The sequence below is a fragment of the Thermobia domestica genome, chromosome 1 (genome assembly GCF_964235325.1).
Source record: "Thermobia domestica chromosome 1, izTheDome1.hap1.1, whole genome shotgun sequence".
Lineage (NCBI taxonomy): Eukaryota > Metazoa > Arthropoda > Insecta > Zygentoma > Lepismatidae > Thermobia > Thermobia domestica.
The window spans coordinates 284,217,415-284,243,095 of NC_137454.1; the positions used below are offsets into that span (position 1 = coordinate 284,217,415).

Below are 25,681 nucleotides of genomic sequence, written 5' to 3' on the forward strand. Positions count from 1 at the left end.
GTTATAATATTACAATCACTATATTAATTCCGGCGTTACGAGATTTAGTATGTGAATACTATTATCTTCTGCTGAACATATAGGTAAGAAGGACTTCTTACAGTTATTTATACACATATCCTATTAAATTATACACCATATTTATTTTTACGGACATCTAATGATGGATAAAGCTTTATAACAGTACGATATGAATTCCCGATGAGAAGCTGGTTGTATTCATCGGTCGGATTCTGTTTTAATAATTATAAAGAAAACAATGTACTAAAGGCAACTAGTTGTCAATCGCTAACTCGGATTACCTTAGTCCAAGGTAGGTTTTTTTTTTTTTTTTTTTTTTTTTTAACGTTCCGCATAATATGATACACATAACTAAAACAATTAGTTCAGTATCTGCAATGTATGATGCATATATTTATCACATAGAATGTCACCCTGAATATACTGGGTAGGTATCTACCGTGTAGGGTCTACCACTGAGTAATATTCATATTTCTAACCAATCTTATTTTATTAGTAATTTTTTTGGTTAACCTGTTAATTGACCATATCTAATGTTAAACCACAGAGAATACAGTTACTACCTGTTGAACTCAACAACGGTTTTCCCATTGTGTAGTTTACACTAGAGAATATATAAACCTATTACAAGGCTCATTAATTGTTTAATCTATTTCTTAACCTATCATTAACTTATTATAACTACTACAATTAATTATGGATAATACTATAACGACTTGAGTTATTTATATGCCTCGCTTTTCTGTCCATTGGTTATAACTATTATTATTATTATTAATTACAATTATGATTGTTAATTGTAACTGTACCCGTATTTTGTTACCTTGGTTGGGTCTACGTAGAGTTTGATACCTATAACAAATGAATCACATATTGTGAACAACCATAAACAATGAAGAAGTGTAAGTGCGAGTACTAACGGAGAAAAATGCCCAAGGAAGCTGTGAGCTTAGAGAGCTTAGATTTTACAGTGAGCTTAGAGATGCTTATAAGTAGGCCCTAGTAAGTAATTTAATGTTTAGTTGAGTCTAACATCTGTTATAGTATCCTTTTTACAATATTATTGGTTAAATTAACTAGGTAACAATGTTCGAAGCCCGCGCGGCTCAAGAACTGAGTTTTCCCCATTATTATTATTATTATTATTATTATTATTATTATTATTATTATTATTATTATTATTTGCTTTCGACTTCACCTAACTACAATACGATTTTTGTAACAACTCCATATGAATGTCGGCGGTTCGATTTGACAAACTTGGCGGCTATTTTCACTGTAAAGCTATTGACATTTGTACTATCAAGTTCAATTGGTACTGATGTATATACAGCGGACTCTTTTTAATTCGAACTTGGATAATTCGAACAAAAGTTTATTCCCCCTGAAAATTGTATTGAAAACAATGATAAAAAAATCGTGGGTAAATTGAACTTTTGAACCTCTTGTTTGGATAATTCGAAGTATTTACAGTGGAAAAATTTGAAGTGTTCGACAGATTGCAAATAGAACAATGCAATTTCAACTTTTTTTTTTTTTTTTGTTTATCTGTTGTCTTATCCAGAGGCGACTGTGGAAAAGGGAATGCTTTGTTTGTTGACACCACTTCCGCTGAACTCCCTCCCGCTATAAAGAATCCGGCAGAAGGTGGTTGGTATGCATCTCTCCTCTTCCTCAATTATCTGAAAGTGTCCATCCCTTCTGTAGAAGTGTGAATGACTTTGAATCCTGTCCTCAAGGGTGTCGATCCTGCGGGTCCGCTCCCCCCAAAGCTCATGTGGGCCCTCTTATTGTAAGTTATTTGTAAATTTACAATATTTGGCATAATTTGAATGCAATTTGTCTTAAAATCCTCATATATGCTTTCTGCATCTGAATGCCCCCCCCCCCCAAATTCTCAGAGAAATCGGCGCCCTTGCCTGTCCTCCACTAGAAATGACTTGTAAGAACGAGACATTTATGGTATTTTCTTAACTGAACTAAAAGCAGTGACAAAAAGTAAACAGATTTCATTGTGATCTATTCGCGTGCATTATGCACAATGTCGAATCGTGGCGCGTATTCCAATTCCTTATGAAAATGTGGTACTTTAAAGGTAAGTTGCACTGCATGTTAATTAGTTTTTCATATACAGTAGTTATTTTGTTCCCTTGATTTTACTTAAAAAGGAGAGTTTTTGGTTAATTCGAATTTTGGATAATTCGAATTTTTTCGTGTCCCCTTGGACTTCGAAATAGACTCAACTGTACCTAGTTACTTCATAAGCTCTGTCACAAGTTTATTTGACCAACCTTGGCCAAACAAACGCCGCGCAGGTGGTCCGATGCCGCTTGTAAGATAAGGAGGGATACTGAAATGAAATAACCAATGTTGTCAGTATACTGTGAGAAGGTGTCATGGAATAGTTTACAAAAGAGAATAGAGTAGTAGTTATTTGGCCACATAAATGCAATCATTCAGCAAGCAAAATATTCAAACTGCTGAAACCGCTTAACACCGGCCTGAGGATTATTTATCGAACCATTAAAAGTACGACGAACTTGAAAATATTAATAACAGAGAAAGATTCGGCGGACTTCATACGGTTAATTCCACTTCATTAATCAAAGCTCGCGAAAACGAATTCACAGAAATGCTGCTTGGAAAGTAAAAGTGCTCCGTGTCAGATGAAAATCTCCAATGGCAATGTGTCTAATGTTCCTTAATGAAGACTTAAGACTGCGGGCCTACCGTCAGAGCATTGGGCAGCTATTAACACCACTGGTCAAAACAATTAAGCCGGAAAGAGCAAAGACCCTCCTCCCTTGGCACACGCACAATGAGCACATGAAAAATCTATTCAGACGAGGAAGTTTTCACGGTTAAGGATAAAATAAATAAAATGACAGGATGTACAAACAGCAGTAAGGAAGCCCATCAGCTTATTTCTCGTGTTCAGAGAGGACATTATCTCTCATGTCATGATGTAGTTCGGTGTGTCATATCGGGGTGTAGCATAGATAGATTTTTATGGTAATGGGTCAAAATAAATTAAGTGTACAAAGATAATCTCTTAAATCAGGTTGTAAAGCTGTCTTAACCAGACCATGTTCCGAAATGGATATTGAGTATCCTAGTAGACTCCGTACCTACACATAATGCAAAAGTGCTTTAAAGCCAACGTTTCCGAATTCACTGAGCATAAGTACTTTCATCCTTAGGTTCCGATTTGAATCCACTGAATTACAAACTGTGGGGTGTTGTAGAGACTGAAGTCTGCTCTTCAAGATACCGAAATTTGGACAGTCCAAAACGCGCAGTGAACAACTTAGACTTGAGTGTAATATATATACTGTGATTGATGACCGGCCAATCCGTTTGAAGACATATGTGAAAGCCAGAGAAAATCACGATAAATAATTTTGAATGACTATTAGTGTGCCCAGTTATATTATATATATATATATATATATATATATATATATATATATATATATATATATATATATATATATATATATATATATATATATATATATATATATATATATATCAGGTGTTCTAAAAATGGTGCCCACGGACTACAGAGTACTATTCTACAAGTCAAAATAAAAGCGAAAACTATATATAGTTGTATACTATTCGGTTCTTTGTCTGAAAATGAGAATAGCATTATGTGGCAACGTCGCAAATAAAGAACCATAGAGGAGATCTACCAATCCATCAAATAGTTACATCGATTCTTTCCAGTTAGGAGTTAAACATGGTAGACATTAACACTATCACCACTTATTAACGTAACAATCGATGTAACTGCTTGGTGGATTCATAGAACAATGCAAATGGTTCCAAGTTAATCTATGACGTTGCCACATAGTGAATCTTTTTTAGATTCCCCATAGGGGCTGAAGGAGGCCCTGGAGGATATATGTTTACGTAACTTCGACATACGTGCACCGATTTTCATGATTCTGTTTTAGTTTGAAAGAACTATGTACGTTTCAATATGATCTAACGATAGTATTTTGAACTAGATCATGGAGCATCTCAACAGATGCAGTGTTAATGCTGCAGTTTAGTGTAGCTTTGAGTGTAACACATAAATTCCAAGAAAAAATATTTGTTCACGCATGTTTCGTAGGCCGACCCATTTTATAGGAAATTGGTATCCTACTTTTAGTTTAAGTATGTGTCTAAACTACTAGGGTAACGAAAAAGTGAAAAATAAATGTAAAACAAAAATGTGCTAGCCGACTTAAAAGAAGCTCTAGAAACAAAAAAAAATATAAACTTTATATAAAAAAAGCACTAACCGACTTCAAGAAAAGCGCTATGAAGCGAAAATAATCTAAAAGGCTCTAAAATGAAGAACTAATTTTGAAAAGCGCTAAAACGTTACGGTTATGAATAAAAAGTTTTGAATTCGTTGCCAAGCCAAACAAATTAATCTAATATAAATAAAAGAGTTTGTGTGTTTGTCTGTCTGTCTGTCTGTGTGCGGCCTGGGGACCAGACGAGTGGACCGAGAGTTACCAAATTTTGGTCAGGGGTTCCTTGATCCAGTCCCCAGATCAAAACGAAGCTTTTTTTTTTAAATTTCGAACCAGGGAGGTCTCATGGGGGCGTTTACCGGAACCGGCTTGGGAACAAAATTGACCGAGAGTTACCAAATTTTAGTCACGGTAGGTCCAGGCTCCAGACCAGAGATAAACATTTTTGTCAAAATTCGAACCAGAGGGGTCTCTGGAGGGCGTTTACCGGGACATGTAAAACTAGTAAAAAATGACCCATATTAGTGTCGAATTCATAGTTTTCGAGGTCGCTGAAATCAATGGTGAAACTCCGATCGCATTAACTTCCAAATTCACGCTATTCGGCTTCGGGCCGGGGGTCACCGGGGGGAGGATACCGAGACATATAAAAGTAATCCAAAATGGCCGAGTGTCAAATACATAATTTTCGCGGACGCTGAAATCAATGGTGACACTTCTATTAGCGATGACTTGCAAATTCAGTTACAATTGAATGCGGGCCGGGAGTCAGCGGGCGGGGGGAGGAAGGAAGGAGGTAGCGAGACATGTAAAAAAAAAAATAGCCCAAAATGACCGATATTAGTATCAAATCCATAGTTTTGCGGTCGCTGAGATCAATGGTGATACTCCCACAGGCGTTGACTTCCAAATACAGCCCCCGTGCGAAGCATGGGTATATTCAACTAGTATCTAATAAATATTACCGTTGTAACCATAGTTTTATATTAGATAATAATTTGTTTCATTACCACACACTTTTTTCTTCTCCATAATAGTAACGTTCTAGCACCTTTTAAAATTTACTTTTTCAGTCCTTTTAACCCTTGGATACCCATGATATTTTTTTAACTCTGGATTCCCAGCAGGGGTACAGGTGAACCTCAATACAATTGTTTGCAATTAGAAACATCCTTGTTTGTGGCATCGATAATATTGGTATTAGTTTATGTTGGGTTGTGCTTTGTTAGGTTATGCTGGTTTTGTTAGTGTAGGTTAGTTTAAGTTTAGGTAGATTAGGTTAAGGAAACAGAAATTTGTTTATACGCTATAGAATTGTATTACCTTCGTAATTTTTTTGTGGCAGAAAAGGTTACAATATTTCAATATGAATGCAATATTGCAACGATATATTGCAATGGGTTCTAATATTACTTTTTATTCATTTTGCTCTTTACAATAATAAAATACTTGAAACAAATAAGTAACATAGATACCTAAAGGAAGTACAGATGTACCTCAGTGTAGTTTTAGCCATATACTTAAGCAGATCTCCATACAACATAATCGTTGTTGAGGAAATAAGTTTCCTTACAGTCTGGCCCACAATGTAAAGAACGCTAGTCAACCTCGGGTGTCTGTAACATAAAATATATAGTAAAACATATGCATGGGGTACATTTGTACCCCCTTGGGTAAGTTATTTTCTACTTTCTAGCGCATTTTTTTAAAGCCGGTTAAATTTTTTTTATGAGGTGTGTATTTCAAATTTTATTTTTGCATATAAGATGGATGGTCACAAAATCTAGATTAAATTAAATATTTTTCCTTTCTCAGAATCCAAGAGGAACTCAGAGTCAGAAAACTATCAAGGATTGGACGCTGGAAGTTGACGAGGAGAGGAAAACGTTGCATATAGTAGGAGACGTAGAATGTACTCTAATATCTATTATCGGGTAACTATTTACTACAATTGTAATATTTCTTTCTTTTTTTTTTCTTTTTGACAAATAAGACAGCTGAGTTTTGTGCAAATATATTTAATAAAATTTTTGTTGACGTAATTATTCTGTTTATACTAATGTTTCATATCTTTTCATTTAGAATTACATGCGTAGGAGTTGATCAGTTATCTTTGATTGGGCAAAAGTTAACTTCCTGGATATGAATATTTGTTTCTGATAATTGTCAAATGTTACATTACTGATTTCAATTTAGATTTGGTAAAATCGTTTCGGGAAAGAATTTGAAGCTGATGGGTAAGCAATTGTAATCGGAAAAATGTGCAAGGGCGAAACAATTTTATCATTTTTCTAGCCACTGACTTGATTCGTTCTTTTAGAATTGAAATCTCAAGTTTTATGTCCAACTACTATGCTCTACTGAACTGCATATCAGTCACACAATTGTTGATAATTGATCAGCTCTTGTTGCTATGGTAACGATAGCAACAACAATCCATATGGACCACAACACAGCGTTACCAACAATGGAAATTGCCAGAAGCTCGTATGCACATGCTACTACAATACCACCATGTACTAATAATAGGATACTCAGCGGTAAGCCTAACACGTTTCCGCCATTCCAAATTTCGTATCACAGACATGAATTCCAAACAGTAGAAGGAGCTCATTCTTTAATTCTCTTCTTAAAAAATGCGTTATTTAAGTGATAGAGATGTTTCACTTCTTGACAGCTGGGTATTACCTAGGTATTAACAAATTTATATAAATAAAATTGAAAGTGACAATGTTTGTAACTTTTGAACCACACCCGACCCAACCTCGATCAAATTTCCCACATAGATGAAGTTCAGCCCTGGGATGGTTTTTATCATTTCACTTTGACGGTGCAACGTAAGGGAGGGAAGGGATATATATATATATGATCGAAAATGACCGATATTAGTCGAATCGCTGAGTTCGGGGTCGCTGAGATGAACAGTGACACTTCCGATGCCGTTTAAATCCAAATTGTTGCACGTAACTTGGGGGAGGGGAGATATAGAGAAATGATCAAGCAATGACTGATATCAGAGGGCGTTTCAGTAATAGTAAAAAGTGACTGACTAACAGAACATTACTAATTTTTCTTATTTTAACCCAGTGAGAAGGGTAATTGACGCTAGTGTTTAAAATATATAAGTTGCATCAAGATGAAGTTGCCTATTTGAGAGGGAATCATCTTTGAAAGGTTTCTAAATATCTTTTCTTATGCTCCTACGGAAAATAAAAGTAATTTATGAATACCTACCCAACCTTCAAGAGATTGAAATACCTCTGTCACTTACAAAAGACTACTTTTAAGAAGAGAGACTACACAAATAGCAAGGAATAACAACTTAGCAGCACAGTTGATCTGACTCAAACTGGCCAGAAAGCAATGAAAACTTAAGACGACTCTTTTTCTCCTCGGATGCAATATAATATGTAGATATGTATACTATAGCTGCTATTAGTTGTTTTTCAATTTGAAGTAAATCAATAATAAAAAAATTACAAAGAAAAGTTAATTACCACTACTTGCAGGAGGTAATAAAATTTATTAAAGATGATGCTTGAATGATGAACGGAATTTAAAAATGCATGACTGTACCAAAATTCGAATCCGTGTCTTTGACTTTCCGCGCCGTTGCGTTAACCACTATCTACCGCTCAGTCCACTCACTGAACAATTCATGTGGCCTGAATGGCTGAGCAGCAACTTCAACAGTGATAGAATATATGGCTGTGTAGGAGCGGACTGGGTAGTGTAATTCTTAAGGGGCGATGTACACGTTTTTGTGGAGTGATAAAAAAATAGCTCCTATGTTTTTAGGTTTTATCGCAGAAAGTATCTTCTGCGCAGATATGTCAATAAATGTTTTCAGTTTGTTGTTACGGAACGTTGCCGCCGCAAGTTTAGTTCTTCCTATATTGCATAATGGAGAATTTTTGGCTACTTACAAAATACATTTGTACCTTGTTCTCATAAATACCTAGAAATTATTATTATTATTTGTATTAGGGATGTCTATTACCTTGGGAACTAGAGATAATGATAGTGAACCAATAACTGCTTTTCTGGGGAACATTGAATACTCATATTAATAACTTTTGCATTTACTTTTATTTAAATGTATAAAGTTTCCGATAATAGAATGATTTTTAAACAATTTTAGTTTCTATTCAATTAACAGTTACGGAGAGAAAGGTACATTTATGTACGAAAATTGAGTTTTTTTCATAAAATAGGCGTAAACTTTCAAATTATTTTGTTTTTGTGAAACCTTATGATTTTGTTTAGTGTGCGCCATTTCCATAGGCGTTATCATCGTCGACATTATTATGTTCAAGATTTCGTCGTCGTTTACTGATTCTGCGCTGCTTGGCTTTCGTTTCAAGAGACTTCTCTCCTTTTTCGATACGTCTTTGGGATATGTCATTCAGAAGTGACTTTGTGTAAGTTCTTGGAGTGATGCATAAACAAACCTAACATTAACTTAATAATATTAAGAACATGCGTTCGATGTCCAGAATATGTAGCGGTAGTCGCATGCAGTACAGTCAACCTTCTAAGCTGCTTGGTAACCCAACATGATTTTCTGAATCATTTATCAGTTCTAAATTGCCACTCACTCCACAAGAAATACAGGAACATGTAGCATATAGAGCTCGGTTTCTCAACCTGAGGGTCGTGAAAGAGTTTCATGGGGTTTCGAAGAGAAGCGGAAGAAATAAATATAATTAGAAGCTAATACCGGAAAATATTTTTAAATATTATTTGGAATTTTGTTTTGAAAGGCATATTTTTATTTTTATATATACTGTTAAGAACAACAAAAAATAGGTCTACTAAACATTTTCAACATATGCAGAGTGTTTAAGAATCCACTTAAATGAAAGAAGTACGGTGTAAAACTAATGATAATTGCATGTTGAAATACTAGAAAAATACAAATGCAACAAAACCTACATATTGAAATACAATTGAAGTTGAAAGCTAATGAGATACCTGACATGAGCATGGTGTGATTTCACTAGTGTGGAAATGTCCGGTTCAATCTTCGTGATGCACATTATCAAGTCATTTAAAATATTTGCTAACTTTTTAAACACCTGTCCAAGTTTTTTTTTTTTTAAACCAAAATTAGAAATTACTTTATTCTTTTATCATACGATCAGAAATTAAGGAGTTATGAAGTTTTAAAATTTTCAAACGGCCTCCGTTTTGAAACAGTATGACGAATCGAGTTCGATATTTGTAATATGAATGAACTGACCAAGTTTGGTTTTAGTCCATTCGCTTTTAGGGAAGTTACTGTATCCACTATATACAAGAAATGGATTCTACTATTATAGAAATAGATGGATATCTTGAAATCTCCGCAATAGGTACACAAGCTTATTGCAAACCAGAAATTATAAGGGGATCGCTGGCAAGATTATGTGATAAAATGAGGTCGTGGTGGGAATTAGGTTGAGAACCACTAACATAGAGCATTAGATAGTTTCAGATCAATGATAGGAAATCTGTCACTATCAGAGCTTTATTTTTAATATGAATAAGGAACAAAAGGAGTAGAACCAACCTTTGCACTTTAAGTAGTAAAGAGTTTTCCACATAAACTTATAACAACAACAAACATTTTATTGTTTAATTTAGCCCAAAGTCCTGATAATATATCAACACGGACTAATTTTACAAATGTATACATATCATTTTATGAATGTTACCTTTTATTATTTTCTCTTCTTACAACTTCTTTACAGATAAAATTCTCTTTCTTATATTCTCATTTTATCTATATATTCAACAACATATAATTTCTCTTTTTTTATTCTTCTACCAAGCAGTTTGTATACATTTATGCACCGTTATTCCAAAATCAAAATATAAAAATAGAAGTAATCTAACGCAATGATACACGATATCGTTGTATCAATGGCTCCCGATGGACTTCTTTAATTGGTTACAATTCAAGAAAGAATCCTGGACCGTTACATATTTATACATATATGGATACATTACTTTCCGAATAGCCCTCGTATACATACTTTACAATACATATATATTAATTTCATTTCATCTCATTCTTACATTTATTTAACAATCATCTCCACTCCAATTGCACAAAATCATCGATGAAGAGGACTAAAATTTAAAAAAAAATATATATGATCAATTTATCAATTATTTAGGTCCTAACATATATTCTTCAAAGCAATATTATGGGAGCTCATTGACAAATCAACTCAGTATATGCTGACATACTATATAACTTATTTCTTCCATTTGCGCATACGTACAATACTAATAAACAATATTTGTATCAATACATAGGTGTAAATTGCATAAAATTCAGAAGAAATATGAAATATGAAGAAATTATAACAATACACCAAATGAAATAAATAAGACTTGATTAATATCATATTCAGGATTAACACAAATAAAGAAATTATTATATTAAGAACTAGCAAGGTTTATATAGATTAGAATATAATATAATATGTTTTATTTATTCGAGCATATTTATCATAACTTTTAGCAAGCAGTATTCGTGTTCATTCCACAATTTGCTGCAACTTAGTATCCATTATTTTTATTATCTCTATAGAATTCAAAGTACGAATAACAAATGAAATCCTTACGGTGTTTAAAGTGAAACAAACAAAAACCAATTGAATATGTTTTCTCGGACGACACAACATTAGCTTAAGTTACATTGACAAAGAGTTCAATTAAGTTACATTGTACGCCACAATCTTGTATACAGTTTTGTCTATGATTTGCTTCAACAGTATTCGGATTCCTATTTTGAGAATTTCTGCCACCAATGAATCTATTGCGAAATCCATTTAGGGTAAAATTAGATCTGTCATTCGCTTGGTTCCGAAAAGCATTACGGTTGTTCCATTTCCTTCTAAAATTAGATTCGGTTCTACTACCAGTAAAATAAGGTTCAACTCTATTTTAATTACCATTGAGTCTACTAGACCTATTATTTCTCGCATTACGAACACCTTCTTCTCTCATATTAATGTTCCGAACTGGTACATAATTAACTTGATTACGATTATTATTAGCCTGTAACGTAAATTGACTCTCAAAATTTTGAACTATCATAATAAGATGATTAAAATTAACACACGTTGCGCAGAAATCAGCATTTGTTGTAACTTGAAAGGTAACAAGATTTATATTGAGGCTATTACTCTTGATTCCGGTTAGTATGGATTAATTAATTTTAATTCGTTGTACACAGATATGACAAAATCAGTGAGATTTCGGTCCACTTTCGGATTAAAATTCCGATTCTGAACTAGAGCGTTCCTATTGGCCAACATGAAGTCATTCTCAAAGTTAGTAAGCAAGGCATTCTTAAAATCCAAATAATTACGTAAATTATTTTTGATTGCCTTGAACCGCACAGAGCATGGGAGTAATAGAACATGAGGCAATATTTTCAGAAATTTAGATTGGTCAATTCTCATTAAATCACATTCATCTTCGAATTTTTCCAAGAAAGTACTGGCCGGAATGTCGTCTGTTTTTCCACTAAATTTCGTCAAGGACCTAATCTCACTAAATCTAAAATAATTAATCTTACGAATGTGCTTACAACGATTGGAGTTTACATGAATATTTCTATTACGGTGATGCGAATGATTTCTTCTTCCATCTATCAAAATCCATCTATCCATCCATCTATCTTCGCTGTCATGCTTCATTGAATATCCTTCGGAAGAATCCCCCACGTCCACTGCTACTTCAGGTTGATACGTTATTTGTTCAGTATTGACAACTGGAAATTAAACTTTTCTTTAACAGTGCTTATCTCTTCTTGCAATTCCTTAATTTGACTACTGTGTTCATTCACTATGGTTTTGACAACTATACAGAATTTTGCACATCCGTAAATCGGTGCAGAATTTGCTCCATTTTAATATCGGTTCGTTCCAACTTATGATTTATTTGTTGATTTATTTGCTTAAATTTGGCATCCATATTTTGTTGTATTTGTTCCATTTGGTGAGACATTTGCTCTGAGTATCCGTTTTATGCTGTTGCTGTGATATTTGCTGGGTAAGTTGTTCAAACTTGCTGTCCATTTGGTGAGTCAGTTGTTGACCTAACTATTTTATAATATCAGCCACGTTCGCTGCTGAATTCATACCTGGTAACTCTATATTACCACCTTCAGTATTTGTGTTTTCAATGTAGGAATACTCATTTTTAAGTTTCTATAGATTCGTTTTCCACTTCTTAGTAAAGTAAATTCCGTGTTGAAAGTAATATCGAGACAGCTTTACTTAACTTCAAACTAATCTCAAAAGTTCCCGAGTTTTCGGCACCATTTAAAATATAACAACAACAACAAACATTTTATTGTTTATTTTAGCCCACAGTCCATATAATATATCAACACGGATTAATTTCACAAATGTATATATATAATTTTATGAATGTTACCTTTTATTATTTTCTCTTCCAGTTCCAGTTCCAGTTACCTCCCTTACGGCGCATGAAACATATTGAAATTGAATCACAGTATACTAAAATTTTAACAAATAACAAAATTGTCAAAAATATTGAAATGTAAATAGTAAAAATTGAATAAAAACTGAGAGCACAGCTCCCCAATACTTAGTGTTTACAGCGCCATCCCCATTTCCCTATTTTTTTTTTCTCTCCTTACAACTTCATTACAGATAAAATCTTTTTCTTATATTCTCATTTTATCTATATATTCAACAACATATCATTTCTCTTTTTTTCTTCTTCTACCAAGCAGTTTGTATACATTTAAGCACCGTTATCCCAAAATCAAAATATAAAAATAGAAGTAATCTAACGCAATGATACACGATATCGTTGTAAACTTCACCTTTAGTCTGTTCATTTTGGGATCATTCCCAGTCTCAAAGTTTAAGTATATATGCTACCACAAAATTTACGCTTCTTATACACACATTGAGTTCGGCCCATTATTTTAAAGCAATGTAAATTACGTACGAAAATTCACCACAATAACAAGCTTCGTACTCTCTTCAACACTACCTTACAGTCACGTGATTCAGGAACAATGATACCAGCCAACTCTACATCAGAGATAAGAGATAATATCTACTTAGACATATAAATCTAAAACTAACACGTTATGGAAATTTTAACAAGCATAAACACTGTGCAAGAAGTATTTCTTAATTCTGGAAAGCAGAAAGAAGAAAATCGACAAGCACATTAAAAAAAGAAGAAAAAACTCAAAAAAAGAGCTACATATGAAGAGTACCACTTAAAAGCATTTTGTGTTGACGTACCAGTATAATTTCAGAACATCATAATCTTTATACACATACCTTTCAGAAAATGCAATATATATATATATATATCGAAAATTTTGGCCCGGAAACTTCACATCCCCCTCTAACGCAACGGCATCGTAAGCCGGTGACACAGGTTCGAATTCCGATCCAGTCATACGTCTTTTCAGTTTTTGTGTATCTTTGAATCCGCAACTAACAAGAAATTGAACTGTTAAAAATTCGGTTATTTCTCCCGTTTAGCAATATATTATTAGATGCTTGATTCTTCCCCTAATTGTTATTGGTAAGCAGATATGTTCTCTTTCATTTTGTTTTATATTTATTTTTGTAATGTGTGTAAAATCTTGTGGAGGGGAAAATTCCACACTAATGTATGTGTGTAAGAAAACTCCTCGCAACTAATAATTTACTGAAGGAGTTAATAAGATTACACTACTGTCAAAAGTTTGCTAATTAATTACAGTAGTTCATATGTAATTAACGTGTATTTCATATGTAATTTATGGGTACTTATATGAATCCTTAATTTTACATAGTTACATAGTATTATAATTTAATAATTATGGATGTTTAAATATGTGAACTTTCCATGTCGAAACATTCCAGTGCGAAGAGCTCTATTAATATTACTATTTGTCAGTCTTATATTTTCCCCACTTCGACTGATACATGGTTCTAAAATAACTCTTAAATAAAAAATCCCTCAGGTGGGGAGTAATATTAGATTATTTGCTGTTTATGTGATTTTTTTGCGGATCATAGAAACATTTTTTTCTTAATTTTGTCAGTATTTTTTTTTTTAACTTTAGTGTCAGTAGAACACGAAGTAATTGATTTAATCATCCTTTTAATTTAAAATTTATTTTTTGGTTCAAGCAGTATTACACGTGGATTGAAATTTGAGAGAAGTTCACCTGTTGTTGGCCGACACAATAATTTCAAGATCGTAACAAAAAACAAGTCTGTGTACTTGTTGGTTGATAAGTTACACGACCCTAAAAAAAGTAAGTGGAGTTATATTTTTCTGTAATATAGAGTAACATCATTAATATTATCATCAGAGGCGGCTCTGTAATGTAGTCATAGAGTCATATGTTTTTTCCAATTAATCTGAAGGAAAATATTTAAAGAAAAAAGTTATTAACATTTATTCTTGTATACGAATGAGGAACGACTCCACAAAAATTTTATTTAATATGGAGCCTACAACCCTGCACATCCACTCTGTTGTATACCATATTTTTTTAGAGACAGACTGTACAATTTGCTTCGACTAAAATAATTTTTCATTTTATGTGAGGAACCAGAACTCAAGATCTTTGATTTTTTTTTCAACACAACGAATAATCAAATTCCTTGTTTCAAAAGTAACTCAGGTGTTCACCCAGGCTTAGTGCCGATAGACAGTTCGTATTAAACACAAAGAAAATTTTTATCAACAAACTGAACAGTGACGTCCCTTGTTAAATTTAGAACATGAGTGGACGAGAAACTAGATTCTGATAGCAACTTCGGAATTACCAACTGCATTTTTGGTTCCAAAATAGTTTTTCCCATGCTAATGCATATATCCAATAAATTTATCGTACTTTTATATCAAACTGAGTTGAAAGTTATTATGGTCATATCATGGGAATCAGTTGTACAGCGCGACCTCAGCAAAGTCACTTTTTAGTGAATTCAGTGTTGCCAGGACTGAGCAGGCTAATTTAAATGCAATTATCGCATACTGATACGTGTAGACATTTTAATAGCACTATCTTGAAAGAACCACTGGTAAATCTCCGGGAATATCTATTTTGCAGAACAAAAGGTGGTTTGTCCTCTGGGAAAGCAAGAAAACCAGAGGAAGTTCGAAATTTGAATCCCAAAGGTACAGCCACGTTCGAGCTGACTGTTCTGTTACATTATAGTATAATATGAAGAGTAAGATTGTATTTTAGATGTGATAAACCGCTACACAGTTACTCACATGACATATTCTGATATATGTCTTAAATGCGTGGTTACGTCTACTTTGGACAGTTTTGTTACTGTTGTTATTATATTTCATGCGTGGAGAACTAAAGTTTCTTATTTTCTTTTTTCTTTATGGCAAAACGAATAAATGGATTATCGCGCATAATCATGCATACCTCCAAATATGCATTTTGAGTTTTCGTATGATCAAATATTTATTTTCAATATATTTGCAACACTTCTCTCAGACATTTACTTCACCTAAAAAGTTAATACGCACTACAGGCATACTACGTCTGAATTTAACTCCCTCTTCCCTCCCAGAGTGTTCAGTACACTGTAAAGTGTGCAAGTTAACTTCAATCGCATATGTATGTATGAAAAAAAAAAAAAAAAAAAAAAACAACAAAAAGACAATGAGTCAAAAGGGAAAAGTTCGTTGTTAAAATACTGGTATTAATCTCAGACAGGGCCGTCGCGTGGATTGTAAGCGCCCGGAGCGAGAATTCCCAGGCGCCTCACCCCCCGCACTGTGTTATGAAAAACAACCATAGTTCATTCTGTATTCCTAGATTTAATAACATAGAATATACAAATATTAAAGCCCAATGTGTAAGTGATAGCAAACACTTTTTAGTTTTCGGGATTGGGACTTGTTGTAGCTTCTTTCTTTTTACAAGAGCTTTCAAGCGATATACCACTTGACTCCTCTTTCTATTTGACAATTTTGAGTTGGACCCCGTCTGGGACCCTGAGGGGAACCCCGGGGCGAAACTTTTTACTTCGATCTGTTGTCCTTTGAACATCATGTGACACTTGTTTTTCAGTTTTTCCGTCTGGCTGCCCAATTCAGATTTATAGTGGTGGCCATATTGTTTTCAATGCAAATTTTGATGACATTTTGACCCGCAGCCATTTTGCATAGTGTGATCGTAGAGAATCGGGACTTGTTGTAGCTTCTTTCTTTTTACAAGAGCTTTCAAGCGATATACTACTTGACCCCTCTTTCCATTTGACAATTTTGAGTTGGACCCCGTCTGGGACCCTGCGGGGGACCCTGGGACGAAACTTTTTACTTCGCTCTGTTGTCCTTTGCAACTAATGGGATACGTGTTTTTCAGTTTGTACATATCTCGAACAGTTTTCGATTTAAAGGCCTGGTACGAACTAACGAAATCACCCGATATATATATATAGGGTATTTCAAAACAACACCAACAACGTTTGAGAGGTGATTCCTGACATCAAGATAAGACGAAAAGTATAGGCCAACCTGGGTGCACAAAATGCTTCCTTTCGGAGTTTTAGACTGCCGAAAACATGCAAAAATGAACTTGAACTTTAAAGGTCCATAGCTCCGAAACTCCGGTAGTCAGGTCAAGATTTCACTTAGGAACTAATATGTGGGCTTTCCAAAAATACGTGTTTCAGAATCCTAAGGTACTCACACAATGTTTGGACAGGTAGTTTGGCTACGGTCTTATAATTTGAAGTACTCACAAACTACCTCTATAAAAATTGTTACGTAAGTAACGCAGGATTCTGAAACATGGATATTTGGATAGGTCACATACTAGTTCCTAAATAATATAAAATCTATCTTTCCATGTGATTAGCAATGTTCGTAATTTGTTAGCTGTGTGTGTGTAAATCGTTTCGTTGATGTAATGTTTTATCGAGAAATACTTATGGTCTTATGGCTCTTCGTTAGTGGTGTATAACGGCAACCGTAATAAGTTTCCGAACCTGAAATCTATCCAAACCATTCGTTCATTTCACGTACATGAAGGTAGCCAAGCAGGAGATTGAACTCAAAATTGTCGATTGTAGTCAACACCTGTCAATTATAAGATAATGATAGCCTTATGGGGGGGCTTGAACCAAATATTGGTTACATGAATGACATCCGACCAAAGGATGACGCAGGTGTTTTGGATCGTTATCTAATCCAATACAGTATAAATAAAATGAAGAGTTTGTGTGTCTGTCTGTGCGGCCTGGGGACCAGACGAATGAACCGAGAGTTACCGAATTTTGGTCACGGGTAGCTAGGTTTAGGTCCCAAAACAAGACGAATAGTTTTTGGTTTTCAAAATTCGAACCAAGGAAGCCTCAGGGGGGAGGGGCGTTTACCGGGACATGTAAAAGCAGTAGAAAATGAGCAATATTAGTGTCAAATTAATAGCTTTCGCGGTCGCTGAGATCAGTGGTGAAACTCAGATCGCATTAACTTCCAAATTCACCCCATTCGACTGCTGGCCGGGGTCACCGGGGTGGGGGGATGCTGAGACATGTAAAAATAATCCAAAATGACCGAACCAGAGGCGTTTTTTTTTTTTTTTTTAATTCGAACCAGGAGTTCTCAGGGGGCGTTTACCGGAATAAAATAGAAAATGACCGATATTTTTTTTCCTTTCGTTGTTCAGTTTGTTTACACAGATATTTTATCTGACCCATGCGAAGAATGGGTATTTCAGCTAGTTGTTTAATAAACAAGAATCAAGATCCTTTTTCATTGCATGATAGTATAGAAGTAACTTTTATTATAATATATTTCTGTAGGCTGTTTCTTTTAATAGCTATTTTTAGGTAGAAACTGATGCAGTTTTTAAATAGTGGGTTAGTTACAATTTATTTCAGCATTTTGTTTAATTATTCAGCATGGCACCTCAGGAAATAGATCACATAATTTATTAGTACAAACGGAAACTGGTATTAGAGAAAGTAGGGAAGAAAATAAGCAGTTACAGATTGAGATAAGAGAAGGTAATAACAAGGTTGAGGCATTGCATGTAGAAATTGAAGAGAATAGTCAAGTAGAAATTAATTATTTCTGTTATATGTAAATGATTTGCCAAATGACGTAGCGTTAGCAAATACAACTATGTACACTGTTGAAACAATAATAGACACAAGTTATGATAATATTCGCGATAAAATTGACGAGACAACCTGTAGTTTAGAAAACTGATTTGCCCAAAAACAAACTAAAATTAAACACAGATAAATCTACAGCCTTAAATTTCCATCATATTCAAAATAAGCATTGTGTAGATATTGATATACGTTAAATAATCAAATAATAACATATTCAAACTCAACCAAATTTCTGGGACACCGGCTAAATCACTTTCCTTTAATAAAATCTGCTTAAACTTGAATTCATTTTTGTTTCAGAACTTCCTAGTTTCATTCGAGAAGGATTCAGTAACGGTTTTCCAGAAAATTGGAAGGATTTATTTAGCCGATGGCTAAAATCATTGCAGCCAGGTAAGATATTGAACTAGTTTGTTTTATTCTGAAGATAAAATCAACGAAAAACTTAGAATAGTCGGTACCAAACTTCCGTGTTTAAAAGCAACGCTCTTGTGTATGTGTATATTTATTTATTTATTTTTATTTATGCATAGAAATAATATTTCCAGAAGTTATTTGAATATATTTTTATTTTAGTGCACACAACAGATAAATGATGGGTGATAGTAGAAACTATTCGTTTCCCAGATCTAATATGTATCTACCTGAGGGTTGTCATCACTAAGGTGGTCCGTGGTACCAAAAAAGCTTGAAGTTTGCTAGGTTTGCCTGACGATCGATCGATATATATATATACATATATATCGGGTGTCAAAAAATTCCACTGACAAACTTCGGGAGGTAAATCCTCTCATACGAAGAAACAAAAACGCTTAGTAAACATGGGCCCGGAAACGCGTTGTTTCGGAGATATAAGGCGCCGAAACCGTGGGAAATGAATCTTCAAATGCGTATATTTCAGAAACTGTTCAACGTAGAGGGTGCGGTTTGAAAACTCACCAACGAAGTCATACCTGCTCTTGTTAAACATGCATGTTTCATAATCTTGCAATGCCTGCGGAAGGGATTCCCCAAAGGAGCATAGGGATTCCCGGATAATCTGCCGAGTGAAGATGGCTCGAAAGAGGTATGAATGGACGACTTCCTCACCTGTTAACAGTACTTCCTTGTACCAATACGATAACTCAAACGGATACAAAATGGTGGAAACTTGTATACCTGCTGTGTGTGGTTGCATAACCGCCACATACGGATGGTGCCCAATAATGAAGTACTGTGAATGTGCAGTCGAAGGTTCGTAGTGAGGCACGTGTGGTGTTGCTACAGCATAACACACGAAGCAGAGTGATTGAAATTGTGAAAACACTTAATGCAAAGGAAAACCCCAAATAGCACGATAGCGAATACAGTCATCACATTTCCAGATATGAGTAATGTTTAGCAATAAATATCGTTATGTCTAGTGAACTGAGTGAATGTCACTAATGAACGAGACCGAATATTAAGTACATTATATGAATGATATGATTAAATGTATAAGAGATTTGTGATTTGAAATCATATGCATTATCTTAATAAGTCTGCAACCGTCTACCTGATTTCAATGGTACTTATTCCTTTCAGTTGTTGCACCGTTACTTGGATAAGCAAGGAAGCAACAGAAAGCAAGGTTGCACGTTGACGCGCCATGTCGCGGGGTCAATCCCAAGTAAGAGTCCAAGCTTTGGACTCAACAACCAAGAGATGGATCGGATAGCATTTGAAACTTTAGGTCCCGTCTCCATATAGCGCCGCTGCTGAAAAGAGACGTTGAACATCTTAACAAATAAACAATTAAACAATAAACAATTGTTATATACGTACAATTAAATGATACTGTAGTGCGCGAATGTGATATCTAAATGAATTGGTTTAGCTCGTTAAATTAAATGTAAGTCCTGCTACGGTTTCGTTTTCTCTTTGGATACCCAAGCCGCTCGTGTTAACGGATTCTAAAATATGTAAACAGAACAATAAACCACCTTCATATTTTATACCTTGTCTTTATTCCTCCATTTAAAGTTACATCAAGATTGTCTTCGTGTCCATTTTGTTAGGTCTATAAGGCGGGGACGTAATTACAAAATAATAATCATAACGTCATACTCTTCTCATGTTTATTTTTGCTTACAATGCAACTACTGGAGCCTCAAATCTATACGCCTATTCCAATTTAGCACACCAGAGTAGATTAAGTGTAGAGAGAACCGGGTACGATCCTTGTGTTCAGTAGCCGATCTTGAAAGTAAAAACTGGAGGGGGAGGGGCTATGTAAAATACGTAATTTGGACTGAGTTTTGGTATTTATGATATTAGTGATTTTCTAGTAACGCAGCAAAATTGGGGGACCAAGTTCCCCCGACCCCAGCCTAGATTCGCCACTCTTTGTTCAACCATTCTGAGTGGCTTTCTTCAGTTTCACAAGTCGAATGCAAAGATGGTACCTCTATAAACGCTCTGGCCGCAAGATCGCCTGCATTTGTGTCTGAACTTTAGTCGTCGGGTGTAATTAACTCTCATAATGTAAACATTTAGGCTGCATTCAAATGCACACGCAGTCGAACTCTGGAGGGTATTGTCGATCTTTAAAAACAAAAACAACATTGATTATCATTTTACTGTGTGTAAGGAAATTGGTTTCTGGTCTTCTTTAAATCTTAAAACATGTAAAAGGTATTTCAGTTTCACAAGATAATTTTAACTGAGTCCAGAATATTCAACAAAAAAACATTGTCCTTGAAATGACAGTACATAGCGTTTTTCTTACGTCCAAAACTGTTCATAGGAACAAAAATATGATAGAAGAGATAAAATAAAGATTGACTAACAGAGTCATGCTGTTAGTGGGATTCGACTCTAAGCCATATGACAGACGAGCACCTAAAGAAGCTAGTCTACCGAAGACTGACGTGTATTCTGGAAGCGACTGTGCTTGTGTGCAGTGCTTACTGTCTGTGCTTTATAAAACACCGTAGTGGGTAATGGAGTTTACTTGGGCAGAATTAAGTGATATGCATCTGGCATATGGTGCAGCTTTGGGAAATGCAAGGGAGGCACAAAGACTGTATAGAGAACGTTTTCCAGAACGACGGTGCCCCCATCACACTACATTTCCGTCAATTGATCGGCAGCTGCGAGAATCAGGTTCGTTACATATTCACCGGCCTGATGCAGGAAGACCACGAACAGTGAGAACACCAGCATTCGAAGAGAATGTGTTGGACCAATTTGAACAAAATCCCTCAACAAGCACGCGGGCCGTTGGACATGTGTTGCATGTTCAGCACCAGCAAGTGTGGAACGTCCTACATGAAGAACATCTCTATCCATATCATCCTCAAAGAGTACAAGTTTTGCGTCCTACAGACTATCCCAAACGTGTGCGATTTGCCCGATGGTACCTGCGGCAATGTGTGGAGAATCCGCAGTTCGCGCGGCATGTTTTGTTCACGGATGAGAGTAGTTTTACTCGTGACGGATGTTACAATGCTCATAATAGGCATGTGTGGGCAGCAAACAATCCGCATGCAATGTTTCGCCGAGATCATCAAAAACGATTCACAGTTAATATGTGGGCCGGTATAGTGGATAATGTCTTAGTAGGACCTTATGTATTACCTCCACGACTGAATATGCATACTTACAGTGTGTTTCTTTCAGAGGTACTCCCGGAACTGCTAGAAAATGTTCCCCTTGCAGTCCGGCGACAAATGTGGTTCCAGCATGACGGAGCTCCACCCCATCGACCGCGGCGTGTTCAAAATGTACTTTCTGATATGTTTGGGAATCGATGGATCGGGCATGGTGGTCCTGTAGCATGGCCTCCTAGATCACCGGATATGACACCTATGGACTTTTACCTATGGGGACACATGAAGGAGTTAGTCTACCAGACACCAGTGGAGAATGAATTGGACCTTGTGGGCCGCATTGCCGATGCTTCCGCAAGAATTCGTGTTAACCACGACGTTTTTCCTCGTGTGCGAGACGAAATGCTTCGACGCTATCTCTTGTGCATTGAAGTCAATGGTTCACATTTTTAGTACATTTCGTGACGTTGTAAGGTACAAGTGAATTACAAACACCATTTCCTGTATTGACTCGTCTTCTTCTGTCTTTGTGCTTTGTGTATTTTATTGTGTGAATGGAGGTTATGCTTTACAGCATTGCACGCCACCAACTATGCCACTAATATGCGAATCACAATATCGCTCTTCCCAAGAGGTCATTTGTCAGCTGCTTCTTATGTATGTTAATACTATACTCCACAACGCTGCATATTTAACATACATTTGTCCACGATAATTTATGTACATTTTGATAGCGGGTTTCCATCTAGTTTCAACCGCTATCAATCACTCTGCTTTATGTGTTATGCTGTAGCAACACCGCACGTGCCTCAGTACGAACCTTCGACTGCATATTCACAGTACTTCATATTCCGAACTTCATTATTGGGCACCATCCGTATGTGGCGGTTATGCAACCACACACAGCAGGTATACAAGTTTCCACCATTTTGTATCCGTTTGAGTTATCGTATTGGTACAAGGAAGTACTGTTAACAGGTGAGGAAGTCGTCCATTCATACCTCTTTCGAGCCATCTTCACTCGGCAGATTATCCGGGAATCCCTATGCTCCTTTGGGGAATCCCTTCCGCAGGCATTGCAAGATTATGAAACATGCATGTTTAACAAGAGCAGGTATGACTTTGTTGGTGAGTTTTCAAACCGCACCCTCTACGTTGAATAGTTTCTGAAATATACGCATTTGAAGATTCATTTCCACGGTTTCGGCGCCTTATATCTCCGAAACAACGCGTTTCCGGGCCCATGTTTACTAAGCGTTTTTGTTTCTTCGTATGAGAGGATTTACCTCCCGAAGTTTGTCGGTGAAATTTTTTGACACCCGATATATATATATATTAGGGTGATCCTTATTTATGTGGGGAAAAATAAATTTAGGAATTCTCCTTGCACGAGCTATCTAAAATGGTTCCATATGGGACTAAATTAAGCCATGAGAAAAATTAGATCCATTGAATAATTTTAAATGGTGCCTCAAGCGACCTAAAGTTTTGAATCCGGTTACAATACACAGTATATGGGGAAAATCTGGAAGAAACCTTTGTAATTTAGAAACGGCTTAAGGAAATAGGAAGATATCTTGGATAATGGAACTAGAAAAAGAAACCAATCTAATCTTGTATAGCATTATCATGGCGGCCATCTTGAATTCAGGTAAATATTTTCAGATAGGAAGAGGGTCATGTGAGATATCGTTTTGAGGTACCGTTTCACCAGAAGCACAAATCTAGCATTATTTTTAAGTTACCTATAATCATGTAAGAGTTATTACGTGTGAAAAGCGAAATGCTTCCATGTAATGTTATTTTATTGTAGTTATGGACAACAGATTTGTAAGAACTTTGGAAGTTTTTTACATAAACTGAAACCAACTGCTAGAGAAAGCTGAATCTTTGTTTCGCTATATGAACTACAAATAAGTTTCCATCAAGATGATTCATAGAGCATTATGAGGAAGAGAAAATTATAACTTGGAAGAAATTGAAATAACACTTATTTGTGTAGTAGCTTTATAGTAAGTTTTCAATCTTATTTGCTACATAGTTCACGTTTGACACATCTCGGAAAAGATTGTCTGTGGGCCTTCACTATCTGCAAAAGAAACTGTTTCTGCTCCTCATTTTTCGTAAGAACGTTGTTGTAATCTTCTTATTAGATTCATTCCCCTTTCTTCTGCATCGTTTGTTACGTGAATGAATTTAACTATTGTGTTTTCTTGAAGATAGTCATTATTATTTAACCATGAAATTGGATCACACTCAAGAAACCCTTTGGGTATTTTAAATCTCTCGAGAAAAGTTTGTGTGTTTGTTGTAACAAAACCACTGATTTCTCTTTTCACAAGAACTGTTATCGTATCACCTCTTGCGTCAGACCTCTTTCCTGTTTCATGGTTTTCCCTTACAGTTTTAATTCTTTCAATCATTTTTTTTTTACCATAATGCTAACTTCATTAAGAAAAGCAACGCTAAGTGTTCCTCCGCCAAGTACCAGAGATGGCAAATTTAGAAAGAGCCACTTCAGCATCTATTTGTCTATAACTTTACAAACCTTTCAAAAATTGCAGGTCTTGTAATGGTGAATGGGATGCTTGATCACATTTAAACCAAGCTTGAACATATAGTCGTATCAGAAAAATGCATACTCTCCGAAGATACGTTTTTGTTTGCTTCGTTAAACGAAACTGTTGGCGAAAGAGAAATATTTTTATACATAGATTGCTTTTCCCATCCACCTTGCATGGTGAATTGCTCCAGGCAAACGAAAGAAAACTCCTCGAGGAGGTATGCCACCCAAGAATATGATGACCAGTCCTAAAAATTTCCTGTAATCTTCTCTGCAGTGAAGTGTTAAAGTTTGATAGCAAAATTTAACACTTCATTTCTTACATCGGAAATATTGTTCCTTACATCATCATCAATTCCTGGAATAAAGTTAGTGCAATCAATTTTAGACCACTCGTTCAGAAAACGCTTAAATAGAGGAACGTCCAGTCCAGCTGCAAACCAAACACAACACTTATCAAATACACATTTTAAAACCAATTAATAAATGTGGTGTCTACAAGGAAGGTATAGATTTTTTTTGAGCTGCTTTAGCAGAATGCAAGCACCGTTGACATGACCCATATTGCAGGGAGTAGTGTCACAACAAACTGCTTGCACGTACTTTACCAAGTTCCATTCTTCAAGTGAGAACTATAGTAGAAGCAATATGTTCTCCTCTTGATGGTGATAAAATGGGAAAACCAATTAGCCTCTCATGACCATCTCCTGTAACAATTATTGATAACCTGTCGATAGTCTCTCTGCCAGTCAAACTCGGCAGTAGTTTTCCGTCCCAATGCGCTACTAACACACTTGATGCACTCTGAAATTATTTTTTGTGGTCCTGTCCAACTTCGCTATAGATTTTCTCTCGGCACTAGTGAATAGAAGACCTATTTATTACTAGTTCCTATACATCATGGCCTAATGCTTCTGCCGTCACTGTCAGATCTATCAGTGACCTTGTATCAATCAAGAGCAGCAACCAGTCTTGAAGTAATAAAATTAGTTTTTCCCCTTTTACATCTCTTAAGAGTGTCCGGGCACACACGCATCCATTTTTACATTTTCTCAGCTGGGTTTTCCTCTTCATTACTTGAACTGCTTACCTCCATGTCTTTTGGTGTATAAAGTTCAAACAAATCATTTTCAGAAGTGAATTTTCTTTTGC

At 35.5% G+C, this 25,681-nt stretch overlaps 1 protein-coding gene across 1 annotated transcript in view; it reads left to right on the plus strand.

Annotated features, from left to right (window-relative positions):
• Positions 1–16,971: 16,971 nt before the first annotated feature.
• The window catches only part of LOC145680200 (uncharacterized), a 123,299-nt gene continuing 114,589 nt past the window's right edge, over positions 16,972–25,681 (plus strand). Inside the window, exons 1-3 of the mRNA XM_081750490.1 lie at positions 16,972–16,983; positions 18,181–18,286; positions 18,698–18,790. Coding sequence (XP_081606616.1) covers positions 16,972–16,983; positions 18,181–18,286; positions 18,698–18,790 — 211 coding nt within the window. The remainder of the gene's footprint in view (positions 16,984–18,180; positions 18,287–18,697; positions 18,791–25,681) is intronic.